The sequence below is a fragment of the Brienomyrus brachyistius genome, unplaced genomic scaffold (assembly GCF_023856365.1).
Source record: "Brienomyrus brachyistius isolate T26 unplaced genomic scaffold, BBRACH_0.4 scaffold53, whole genome shotgun sequence".
Lineage (NCBI taxonomy): Eukaryota > Metazoa > Chordata > Actinopteri > Osteoglossiformes > Mormyridae > Brienomyrus > Brienomyrus brachyistius.
Genome location: NW_026042328.1, coordinates 518,388 through 531,962, shown reverse-complemented (window position 1 = coordinate 531,962; position 13,575 = coordinate 518,388). Strand labels below are relative to the sequence as shown.

The following is a 13,575-nucleotide window of genomic DNA, read 5'->3' as shown; positions in this document are numbered from 1 at the left end:
TGCGTTCCGCTTCTCCGGCTTTGGGTTTGGGCCACCGACCCGTCACAAGCCCCAATCCTCCGGCTTTGGGTTTGGGCCGTCCAACCCGTCCTGCGTTCTGCTTCTCCAGCTTTGGGTTTGAGCCGCTGACCTGTTCTGTGTTTCTGTGTTCTACTTCTCCGGCTTTGGGTTTGGCCCATCCAACCTTCCCGCACTCCGCTCCTCTGGCTTTCTGCTCCAGAACTGCATTGGGGGTTTGTGATTGGTTAAAGAAGTGAAATGTTAGTCCCTCCCAAGGAACAAATGAACTCACCAACATCAGGACGTGCATCTTTGCACAAAAGTGTGTGTGTAAAGTGGTGACATCATTGTGCCTGGTGTTTTATGTGGACATGGGTGGGTCATGTGAAGTTAAGTCAAGTGACGTTTTATTATCATTTCATCCATCGACTGTTATTACAGTTATTACAGTAAATTAAACAATGTTCCTGCAGGACAATGCTGCTACCTAAAACAACACAGGATACCAAAGCACAGTAACTGCATAGTTACCAAATGACAGATGATGTGTAAAATGTGCCACCATTCCCTAGAGAAGATGCAGGTCCTCCTGATCTGTTAGCATGATTGTATTTGTTCTTCAGGCAGCACATGAAGCCTAAGTATATGGGGGTGTGTCTGTGGGCACCTAAAAGGTGAATCGGAGTGTCTAAATTCTTCGTATGCGTGACTCAGTGTAAACCAATTGCAATGCATATTATATTATATTATGTTATATTTATTATATTATAAATGGATTACTCAATTACTGATACAATTGATAATAAGAAACCTAGGAGGGATTAAGGTTGTCATAGTTGGAATTAGGGTTTTTCCCACAGAAATTAATGGACTGTACCCAGAAAGATATAGATATCTAATCTGTGTGTGTGTGTGTGCGCGTGTGTGTGTGTCCACGCTGTGAGATAGACCAGGCCATCAGGTCAGCCCCACCCCCCACCTTTGGAGGGAGAGATGAATAATGGATAAAAAGCAAATGCTTCCTTAAGATACCCATCTATCTGAACATTTGGAACTTAAGTGTCCAGTTTGAAAAAGTGTAGAAACAGATCAATATCTGCTGTCAAATGGATTAGTGAGAAGCCAGCTGGCTGCAAACATCTTGGTCATCTTCTGCATCACCTGGAAGCTTGTGGGATGTTCTAGTCCAGGGTGTCATCTCAAGAGCGCTTGCTACCCTTACAATTAAAGGCATTCATTCCATTAGAATTAGTAAGGCATGGTACAAGGTTTCAGGGTAACTAAACACTTTGGATGCAGCACAGGCCAATTTTTACCTAGGCTTTGTGTGTGTGCATGTGTGTGCATGCATGCGTGTGTGTGTGCATATGTGTGTGTATGCATGTGTGTTTGTATGTGTGTGCATGCATGTGTGTGGGTATGTGTGTGCATGTGTGTATGCATGTGTGTGGGTATGTTTGTGTGTATGCATGTGCATGCATGTGTGTGTGGGTATGTGTGTAGGTATGTTTGTGTGTATGTGTGTGTGCATGCATATGTGTGTGAGTGTGTGTGTGTATGTGTATGGGTATGTTTGTGTGTATGCGTATGCATGTGTGTGTGTGTGTGTGTGTGCATGTGTGTGGGTATGTTTGTGTGCATGGGTGTGTATGTGTGTGCATGCATGCGTGTGTGTATGTTTGTGTGCATGCATGTGTGTGTGGGTCACAATGTGATAAAAACCTCACAAAACCATTTTTTTTTGTTTTTATACCACTTTTTTCTGTCCCTACAAGGGGAAATTCAATTTTATAAAACTCTGTGATTGCAATCAAAAACTAAAAATGCCAAAAGACTTGTATTTTGTTTGTTTACTTATGGTTAAGGTTAGGGCTGGGTGGGGGGTAAGGTTGTCTTTGTTGGGTTTTTCCCATAGAAATGAATTGACGGTATCCACAAAAATATGAGTACAGGTCTGTGTGTGTGTATGTGTGTGTGTGTGTGTGTGTGTGTGTGTGTGTGTGTGTGTGTGTGTGTGCCCGTGCTTTCCCGTGTTTTTGTGGGTTAACTTTGGGTGTCCGAAGTCGTATGAATGACCGTGATGGGTGTGCGCGAGCTCCCCCTAGTGCCCCTGAATGAACATCCCGGTCAAAGCTCAACTCTGTGAATCATGTAATGGTCCAGCTTTGACGCACCGAACAAACGTCGATACAGGCTGGAATACAGGCCTATGTAACGTTACGGCAGGCTGTGACAAAAGTAGATTCTTTGAATATTTAAAAACAGTAATAGATTTGATGATTAGATACGCTCTCTCTCTCTCTCTCTCTCTCTCTCTCTCTCTCTCTATATATATATATATATATATATATATATATATATATATATATATATATATATATATATATATATATATATATATATATATATATATATGAGGGCTGTATTTTCTCATTAAGCGTCGGCAAACTTCAGTCTCAGTCCCGGGCGCTGCAGTGTCCGGGGCGCCGTTTAGGCTTCGACGGACACTGCATGCACTCATATAATCCCACGTTTGAACCATGAAGAACTATGGACTCAAATTAGTAGTAGCATACAATGCCTGGTGTCGTCTGTTCGCATTTTCGTTAATACATCACAATATGCAGTCAGCGAAAACATTTACAATAGTAAAAATATCGGGATATTTGCACGGCCTTGCCTGACGCCCTTTATTTTTTTTCCTCTTTAATAGAGGAATTCTGTACTTTTCTAAAATGTTTGCACGCGACAATAGATGTCACTGTAGCACACGTTTTCTCTGGAAGATACCGAGTTTCCTGTAAAAACTATAATTATAAACGATCCGAGGTTTGTTGATAGTGTCAGTGCTCATAATAGAAATCGCGCGTCTTCTGCGCTCAGGATTTTATAAAGTTGTATATTATTTAGTGATTTATAACAGTCCAATAATCGATCAGTAAGAATGTCAGATAGCAAATGCTTTCTCCTTGTTATTACTTTCAGTGGCGCTTACCGCCCCAAGCAATGCGCTGAGCTGCTCTGTCACCCCGCCACACACGCCGGGGAGGAGCGCTGTTCTGCGCGATCCCACCCCCGGCCACCCCTCAGTTTCTAGTTGCCTTCTCAGTGGTCATGTCCGCTGTCAGTTACTGCTCACTGAGCAAAAGTACATACACATCAGGCATAGTTTCAAAACAGATGTTACCAGCTGCGGGACAGGACGAGAGGCGAGTCACAGACCGCCGGGTGATGTAGACTCCCTGTATACAGACAGTCCCTTCGACATCCCAAGGAGTTTCTCTATCATCACACGCCGGACTTATGAGTGGGAAAGTGGGAGAGTGTGTGGAGAACAGCGGCGCCTCCACAGATCCTCCGAAGTAACGGAGACGCGTGTTTTACGGCGTTTCTATAGGAGATGCAGATTTCCTGATATGATATGGATCGTCGAGACTAGAGGAAGCGGCGCAGGGGGGGGGGCGCTATGGTTTGTCTGTCATTCTGGAGCATCGGCGTGATTCCGTGAAAACGGGTGCAAAGCAGGACCAAGTCGGATAATGTCCTCCTACCTGGATTTTGGAAAAGGATGGACTTGACAGAGCTTCTGCTTTTTTAAGTGAATCGTGTGGGACTTTGTTATCTGTTCACTTTTCTGCAAGAAGTGACCAACAATGGCTTCTGAAGTCGTGTGTGGATTGATCTTCAGATTACTTCTGCCAGTTTGTCTAGCGGCAGGTAAGCTGCACAGTCCAGGTAACCGAAACATGGCACGGTAATTTCCAGATACACGGCATCTCTAAATAATAATAATAATAATAATAATAATAATAATAATAATAATAATACATTTGGTGTTGCTGCTTTTGGAAAAAGGCACGTTATTATTCTAACATTTACGGCGACAGGACTAGTGTAAATTTCAGACAAATTCACGTCAGTGAATGTGTTTGTAAATGTAGGCTGATTCTTTGAAAGCTGAAATATTTTATACATTTAATATGCGCCGCAGACTTGTGTGAATGACGGACGTCATCCTATGTATAGTACAGCATACAGGTTTAATAGAGCAGAGGATTAAAAACCAAAACTACAACAGGAAGGTGTCCGATGTTGTAGTTCATATGGCCGTTTTTAAATTGCGGTGTGTTAAGGTTGTTGGCTAACAAGGTTATATGGTTATACGTTTATTAAAGTTATATTGTAGAAATCAAGTATTTATGCAGCTTAATGTTACCAATACACTGTATTCAGCTACTTCAGTTTAACAGGGAACATTTTGTAAAGTTTTAGTTTAGTTCATAAATGGGCCTGAATTACTCGGCTGTTTACCGGAAATCTTTCATAACACGAAGCAAACATTGAAACACGTATATAATAGAGCATTTCATGCAACACAAACTGTTGAAATATGTTAATATCGCATACTAAATAAGTCTGAAGCCTAGACCGAAAATATCAAGTGCATTAAATTCACGAGAACACATATTATATGTATGTTTTATTATTCTGTGATATTGCTTGATGACTTTATTTTGCAGTGATGCCAAAAACGCTCTTTTTCCTGAATTGCGTTGAATGTTCAGCTACTGAAGCTGTGTAAACAGGAGGTATCTGCAAGCTTTTTTGCCACAAGCGCTTTCCAGGGAAACCATCTCTTTACTGGAGAGGCAATGGAGGGGAATATTATTTTCTCCTGTGACGGGTTCGTCTCCCCAACGATCGCAATGCGTAAGGAAAACGCTACCTTTCACCAAGTACCGACTTTTCCAGGATAGCTTGCAACCAAATACAGTAAATTACTGCAAAAACAGCAAAAAGTATGAAAATCTACAGTAACACACTGTACACAACAAATACAGCAATGAACTGTTGAGAATACAGTAATTTTACTGTGAAAACAACAAAAATCAGTTACAGTGTGGACTAACACGTCACAAATCGCTCAGATAAAATAGGGCTAATAAAATCGTAGATGAGAAACGAACATACCGAGAAGTATTTCATTCATCGTAAGTGATAGGCCTACTAGATTTATGTTGTGCGTTTTTATACATTTTGGTAATTTATCAAGGTTATTTTTTTCAGTATATCTATTAATGTACATCGACAAATATATTCAAATCGAGAAAATTGAATTATTTAGTTTAAATGAGCAAGTCTCAAACAGGCTTCAATGCAAGACTTAGGTAGGGCCTTAAGCGCGTGTGTGCTTGCGTGCGTGCATGTGTGTGTGTGTGCTTGCGTGCGTGCGTGCATATGTGTGTGTGTGTGTGCTTGCGTGCGTGCATATGTATGTGTGTGTGTGTGAGTGAGTGTTGAGGTTTGGAGTATTGCGGACGGCTAGTACGATGGTACACACTAGGTTCAGGCCCGGGGGCGTCTGTCATCAGGGTGCGCGAGCTCCTCAATCTCCCTCCGTCCGGCGCACGCACGGCACAGCTGCGCTAAAACATTATCAGATTTACGTAATAGACCCACGGGTTAAATCTGGGTAAAAAAAAAAAACAGTAACATAAATCCCATCGTTTGTACCCGTGTGCCTGTTCAGAGTCGCGGGGGTTCGGAGCCAATCCAGGATATTACGGACGCAAAGCAGGGAACAACCCAGGATGGGGCGCCAACCCATGGCAGGGCACACTCAGCATTTTCACACACATTTATCAGAAGTCATCCGTTAAAAAACTATAATAAAGTTTTGACAGCACAGTTTATACTTTGTACCTTCTCTGTGAGTAAGTTTGCATGTGTGCTTTTATGTTTAAAAAGCTTGCGGTTTGCACTATCATAAATTCTTAATACTCTGAACGCTTTCCTTTGAAAGAATAACTATCGGTAATCAAACAAAGGCTTTTGGAAAGAGCTTATATAGTATTATCTCCATCATCCTTGTCCTTTTCCAAGAAAGCTGATGTTAATGTTGTCATTTTTTTCTTATTTGTTACATTGATCACATAGCATACACATAGCTTACACATAGCTTACACATAACTTACTAAAACAGAGCATTGCACGTCTGTAATGCACAAATAAAATGCAGCCCCTATATCAGTACTATCTCTACCGGCCATAGGGGAGTGTCGGCATAGACTGAGTTTGTGACACAGCCCCCCCCCCCCCCCCCCCCCCCCCATCGGCTGAGTCCATCCATCCATTTTCTGAAACCGCATAACCGTGGGGGGGGTCCGGAGCCTATCACGGAGGCTAGGGGCTCATGGCAAGGAATGGCCTAGGATGGGGTGCAAACCACACACCAGTCAGTCACATCTAAGGGCAACTTAGTAACTTCAGTTAGCCTCAGCATGATTTTAGGCTGTGGGGGACACTGGAATACCAGGAGGAAACCCCACGACGACATGGGGAGAACATGCAAACTCCACACACATGGATCCCAGGTCACAGAGGTGTGAGGTGACAGTGCTCACCACTGCACCGGTGCCGCCCCGTCGGCGGAGTCGAAAGTGCGCTGTCACTTTGCACCTCTGCATAAGCGGCTTGTGGGTTGGTGCCCTATAGGTATAGCCAAAATAGTAGCTGGTCTGTTTGTCAGATATGTGCATTAACGCATAAGGTATTAACATCATTATTTTGTATTCAGTATTAAGATATTATGAAGGTCCCCCAGTGTCAAAAGCCTGCCGTAGATTCTGGGTTAATGCTTATTCGTGAAGTGTGTAGGTTTGGTTTCTAAGCTTATAAGGACCAAATCAACCTGAACCCCTGCCCCGACGCGGTACTATCATTCGTACCCAAATCGGCGCATTTTTTAAGCGCAATCTTGTTAACCTACGAAGCTGGGCTATCCAGATGCCTGGTGCCCTGACACCGTATCTCAAACCCCGCGGCTGTTCAGTGGCGTGACGCAGTTCAGCTTGGTGTCGTTTGGAAAGTTTTCCTTGTTTTATCCTCCCTTCTGCATCCTGTTTACCAAAGAGCTGAGGCATATTTTCCAGTTAGCCGAGGCCTCGTAGGAGTCTATCGCGCCGACACACTAGTATCAGGGGCTGTCCTAGGATTTCACCCCTAGGATTTCAGCGGCCAAGAATTTTTTCAGGGGGCTGAGACAAAAGTAAGGTGCCCGAAGCCCCCCTAAAAAGGGTCTAGAATCGCCTATGGCTGATATTCAGAAGACAAATACACTCTCGTTCCCTTTACCATAGTGCAGATTGACCGTGTTAATGCATGCCATTCATGTCAGGGGGTGTCTAATTTTAACCGGGCAAGGATCTGACAGCACTATCCTGGTTAAAAAATGATGGCATGCAAAGGATTGTGCCAGGAATCGTCTGTGAGAAAGACCTCACGTATAGCTGTCGGAATGCAAAATCTCAGGGCTATAGAGGTGAAGTTGAAATCAATAGAAAAAAGCATTTTATAGATTAAGCTTAATGGAAGTATACTGGAGATCTGTATGTGCGCGTTAAAATGTGTGGAAACGCCAGTTATGGCTATACGGAGATGTGAACTAGGTGTTAAGAAAAGATCGTCAATATGACATTGTCAATGCCCTATACTAATTTTAAATGCGTTTTTTTTCCCAATTCGGATGTCTATATTTCAAACATTAACCTCGTTAATAACTACAAATGAAACGTAAGTTACAATGAAATGTGGATATTATGCTGGAAACTGAAGCATGCCTGAGTCTTGCACAACAGGAAGCCCACTAGCTATATAAAGACTCTAAAGAGACCTTTGTTGAACATATTAACACCGTTTCTAATCGGTCCACTCCCTGTCTCAGTGGCGCCCACATCAGGTAGCCAATGGAGGTAGTGGAGTTTTCTTTAAAAACTCAGTGGAGGGAGGGTAATGCATCCACTAACGGTGTGAGTCTACAGCCCTGACCTCCTCCTTCAACCATCTCCATTAATTCAGGCAAAGTGGTTTTAACTTCATGCATTGATAATGTGGTTGTGATGGTGAAGAATTGTCTTCCCGGTATCCTGAAAGCACGCTAAATATTTCATGCCATTTGCAGCGAATACAACACAGTAATCGGATAATCCTCCAGTAACCAAAAATGAATAATAATTTGCAGGTGCTGCATAATGATCGCATACCGTAGTGAAATCGAAGTGAATGTGGTTTTGTGGTTCAGGGGGGCAGTGGGCCTAAGTGTAGTTAAAGTGGATTATCCACACTCTGTAAACTGTGGTATTTACAGATTACAGCCATTAAAAGATAATCCTGCGTCTGAGCCGAACACAAACTGTGGAGATTTTACTGTCGTATTTCACGTGGGAATTCTGCACCTACAATGTGCAATGGGATTAATGAAGCCGAGCAGGGGGACTGGAGATGTGCTATGGGAGTATTGAAGCCAAGCAGGGGGACTGGAGATGTGCTATGGGAGTATTGAAGCCAAGCAGGGGGACCGGAGATGTGCAATGTGATTAATGAAACCGAGCAGGGGGACCAGAGATGTGTTATGGGATTAATGAAGCCGAGCAGGAGGACCGGAGATGTGCTATGTGATTAATGAAACCGAGCAGGGGGACCGGAGATGTGCTATGGGATTAATGAAGCCGAGCAGGAGGACCGGAGATGTGCTATGGGAGTATTGAAGCCAAGCAGGGGGACCGGAGATGTGCTATGAGATTAATGAAACCGAGCAGGGGGACCGGAGATGTGCTATGGGATTAATGAAGCCGAGCAGGAGGACCGGAGATGTGCTATGGGAGTATTGAAGCCAAGCAGGGGGACCGGAGATGTGCTATGTGATTAATGAAACCGAGCAGGGGGACCGGAGATGTGCTATGGGATGAATGAAGGCGAGCAGGGGGACCGGAGATGTGCTATGGGAGTATTGAAGCCGAGCAGGAGGACCAGAGATGTGCTATGGGATTAATGAAGCCGAGCAGGGGGACCAGAGGTGTGATATGGGATTAATGAAGGCGAGCAGGGGGACCGAAGATGTGCTATGGGATCAATGAAGCTAAACAGGGGGACCGGAGATGTGCTATGGGATGAATGAAGCCGAGCAGGGGGACCGGAGATGTGTTATGGGAGTATTGAAGCCGAGCAGGGGGACCGGAGATGTGCTATGGGAGTATTGAAGCCGAGCAGAGGGACCGGAGATGTGCTATGGGAGTATTGAAGCCGAGCAGAGGGACCGGAGATGTGCTATGGGATTAATGAAGCTGAGCAGGGGGACCGGAGATGTGCTATGGGAGTATTGAAGCCGAGCAGAGGGACCGGAGATGTGCTATGGGATTAATGAAGCTGAGCAGGGGGACCGGAGATGTGCAATGGGATTAATGAAGCTGAGCAGGGGGACCGGAGATGTGTTATGGGAGTATTGAAGCCAAGCAGGGGGACCTGAGATGGGTCTTTACCTTTTTACCTATAACTTGGGGCTCTTTTAAGGAATCGCACCTACATGTGTCTTCTATTAAACGGCGCAGGTTTAGCCTCAAAAACATTGCGTGAAATGTTACAATTTACCCCGTAGTCAAGGATTGTTGTAACAATTCTTGTTGTGGCACCATAAATTATTTGAAAAATGTCAAGTTATTTAAAGTTTTTTTAATAACTTTTTCTTCAACAAAATTTGTGGGTATGTATGTGTATATGTACAATATATATGAATCCATTTTCTTTTAGTTTTAATAACCAACTCATAGTGTAACAGTGTTTGGGGGCTTTAGGCGTTTTAGCCTCCTCCCAAATCAATCTAGACTGATTAGTTGAAATAATGTGGGCCATTTCTAACAGCCCCCCCCCCCAATAAAACCTTAGCACCCCTTTTCATAAATCTCTAGTGACGTTCCTGGTGTGCATGCATGTGTGTGTATATGTGTGTGAGTGTGTATGTGTGCGTGTGTGTCTACTTGTGTATGTGTCTATTTGTGTATGTGTCTGCATGTGAATCTGTGTGTGTTCGCATGTGTGTGTGTGTGCCTGTGTATGTATGTGTGCGTGTGTCTGCATGTGTATGGTGTGTGTGTGATGTTAGTCACCATCAGAATCACCGTGCTGACAGGTGTATTGAGCTCCTCCTTGTGTACAGGCTGTCTGTGTGTGTATGTGTGTGTGGTGTCAGTCACCATCAGAATCACTGTGCTGACAGGTGTATTGAGCTCCTCCTGGTGTACAGGCTGTGTGTGTGTGTGTGTGTGTGATGTTAGTCACCATCAGAATCATCGTGCTGACAGGTGTATTGAGCTCCTCCTGGTGTACAGGTTATGTGTGTGTGTGTGTGTGTGTGATGTTAGTCACCATCAGAATCACTATGCTGACAGGTGTATTGAGCTCCTCCTGGTGTACAGGTTATGTGTGTGTGTGTGTGTGTGATGTTAGTCACCATCAGAATCACTATGCTGACAGGTGTATTGAGCTCCTCCTGGTGTACAGGTTATGTGTGTGTGTGTGTGTGTGTGTGTGATGTTAGTGACCATCAGAATCATCGTGCTGACAGGTGTATTGAGCTCCTCCTGGTGTACAGGTTATGTGTGTGTGTGTGATGTTAGTCACAATCAGAATCACTGTGCTGACAGGTGTGTTGAGCTCCTCCTGGTGTACAGGTTATGTGTGTGTGTGTGTGTGTGATGTTAGTCACCATCAGAATCACTGTGCTGACAGGTGTATTGAGCTCCTCCTGGTGTACAGGTTATGTGTGTGTGTGTGTATGTGTGTGTGTGTGTGTGTGATGTTAGTGACCATCAGAATCATCGTGCTGACAGGTGTATTGAGCTCCTCCTGGTGTACAGGCTTCATGGACCCACCTTGGACAGTCTATGCATTTCACCCAGTATTCATTTGGCTTTGAAATGTTCCATACACATAATGAAGAAGTTTCCTGGGCTTGAGAAGTGGCCAGGGGGCAGCTGGAGAATCACCGTTACAGCTGTGCCAGACTGTGGCAACCATGAAGATGTTACATTAGCACTCACAACTTGAATACAAGATATTTGCATAGGCACACAATACAAAGGATTTAAGTTTGAATAAAGTACAAAGCTTGCTGTGCCGTCACAAAAATAAATTCAGTCAAAAATACTTTCAAATTTTTTTTCCTTACAAATCTGAGTGTGTCTGTTACAGGGTGCTCCTTCACATATTAAATAAACACTAAACTGAGCATGTGCAGAGTGAGTCATGTACCTCGTTCCTGATTTAAACCATGTCTCCCCTATGTGGTTAGATTGCAATGATTAGAATTATTGAAATACTGTGAGGAATGTTTAAAGTGACCCCTGTAAAAAAACAAAAGATTAGGACGTGCCTGATTTATGGCTATCGGTCGGGTGTCTATGGCCCGGATGTCGGTACATCACCCCTATGGCCTGGGTGTCGGTACATTGCCCCTCTGGCCCGGGTGTCGGTACACATCACCCCTCTGACCTGGATGATGGTACATCGCCCCATTGGCCTGGGTGTCAGTACATAGCCCCTTTGGCCTGGGTGTCAATACATCACCCCTTTGGCCTGGGTGTCAGTACATCGCCCCTTTGGCCCGGGTGTCGGTACATCGCCCCTTTGACCTGGGTGTCAGTACATCGCCCCTTTGGCCCGGGTGTCGGTACATCGCCCCTTTGACCTGGATGATGGTACATCTACATCACCCCTTTGGCCTGGGTGTCAGTACATCGCCCCATTGACCTGGGTGTCAGTACATCACCCCTTTGGCCTGGGTGTCAATACATCACCCCTTTGACCTGGGTGTCAGTACATCGCCCCCTTGGCCCGGGTGTCGGTACATCGCCCCTCTGACCTGGATGATGGTACATCACCCCTTTGGCCTGGGTGACAGTACATCGCCCTTTTGACTTGGGTGTCAGTACATCGCCCCTTTGGCCTGGGTGTCAGTACATCACCCCTTTGGCCTGGGTGTCAGTACATCGACCCCTCTGGCCCGGGTGTCGGTACATCGCCCCTCTGACCTGGATGATGGTACATCACCCCTTTGACCTGGGTGTCAGTACATCGCACCCTCTGGCCCGGGTGTCGGTACATCGCCCCTCTGACCTGGATGATGGTACATCACCCCTTTGGCCTGGGTGACAGTACATCGACCCCTCTGGCCCGGGTGTCGGTACATCGCCCCTCTGACCTGGATGATGGTACATCACCCCTTTGGCCTGGGTGTCAGTACATCGCCCCTTTGGCCTGGGTGTGAGCACATCGCCCCTTTGGCCTGGGTGTCAGTACATCACCCCTTTGGCCTGGGTGTCAATACATCACCCCTTTGGCCTGGGTGTCAGTACATTGCCCCTCTGGACCGGGTGTCAGTACATCGCCCCTCTGACCTGGATGATGGTACATCGCCCCTTTGGCCTGGGTGTCAGTACATCGCCCCCTTTGGCCTGGGTGTCAGTACATCGCCCCTCTGACCTGGATGATGGTACATCGCCCCTTTGGCCTGGGTGTCAGTATATCACCCTTTTGGCCCGGGTGTCGGTACATCACCCCTTTGGCCCGGGTGTCGGTACATCACCCTTTTGGCCTGGGTGTCAGTACATCGCCCCCTCTGGCCTGGGTGTCGGAAGATCGCCCCTCTGACCTGGATGATGGTACATCGCCCCTTTGGCCTGGGTGTAGGCACATCACCCCTTTGGCCCGGGTGTCGGTATATCGCCGCTCTGGCTGGGTGTTGGTACATCGCCCCCTCTGGCCCGGGTGTCAGTACATCGCCCCCTCTGGCCTGGGTGTCAGTACATCGCCCCATTGACCTGGGTGTCAGTACATCACGCCTTTGGCCCGGGTGTCGGTACATCGCCGCTCTGCCCTAGGTAACGGTACATCGCCCCTCATTCCCAGCTGGTTCTTTGGGAGCATGGCCAATATAATTCACTTTCCAACACTTCCTAATTTTTTTTTAGCTTTTGAAGACCATGTGGTTTCTCAAATGTCTCAAAGGCTCCTTCTTTTTGATCTGAGGGTGTCTCCATAGGACCATAACCAACACCCAAAATGAGCTCTGAGGTTTCAACCAAAAGTATAATTTTCACCTCGTTTAAGGCAAAGCAGCAGCAGCAGCAGTGCAGTCTATGAAAACTGCAGGTGACATTTCACACTCCTCCCTCAGACTGACATGGGGGCTATCTGTGCAAACTGCAGGTGACATTTCACACTCCTCCCTCAGGCTGAAATGGGGGCTATCTGTGCAAACTGCAGGTGACATTTCACACTCCTCCCTCAGGCTGAAATGGGGGCTATCTGTGCAAACTGCAGGTGACATTTCACACTCCTCCCTCAGGCTGACATGGGGGCTATCTGTGCAAACTGCAGGCGACATTTCACAGTCCTCCCTCAGACTGACATGGGGGCTATCTGTGCAAACTGCAGGCGACATTTCACAGTCCTCCCTCAGACTGACATGGGGGCTATCTGTGCTATGTTTTGGTCCACTGTCATCTGATCCTGTTGCCGTGGTGATTAAATTAGGCTGTATTGTCTAGGTGTGCGATAATTCATTTTTCTAGGTTTCATAGATTTTTCTGGGCTGGCCTGTTATGCAGAGTCAGGACCAAGTCTGTCCATTTACTTTACAATGTCGTGTGACCCGCTATTTCATTCTGTCTAGACTTTAGCCGAATGATGGCATTACCCAATCCTGGTTTGTCTGGGAATAGTTCTGTGGACCTGATCCAG

General features: G+C 45.8%; 1 protein-coding gene across 4 annotated transcripts in view; it reads left to right on the top strand.

Annotated features, from left to right (window-relative positions):
* Window positions 1-3,142: 3,142 nt before the first annotated feature.
* Window positions 3,143-13,575, top strand: part of LOC125723965 (piezo-type mechanosensitive ion channel component 2) — a 111,406-nt gene continuing 100,973 nt past the window's right edge. For 3 of the 4 annotated variants that reach the window (XM_049000758.1, XM_049000757.1, XM_049000759.1), the window contains exon 1: window positions 3,144-3,717. In XM_049000758.1, coding sequence (XP_048856715.1) covers window positions 3,654-3,717 — 64 coding nt within the window. In that variant the 5' untranslated portion in view covers window positions 3,144-3,653. Of the gene's footprint in view, window positions 3,718-13,575 lie in introns of all 4 variants that reach the window. The other variant, XM_049000756.1, reaches the window with a different exon arrangement.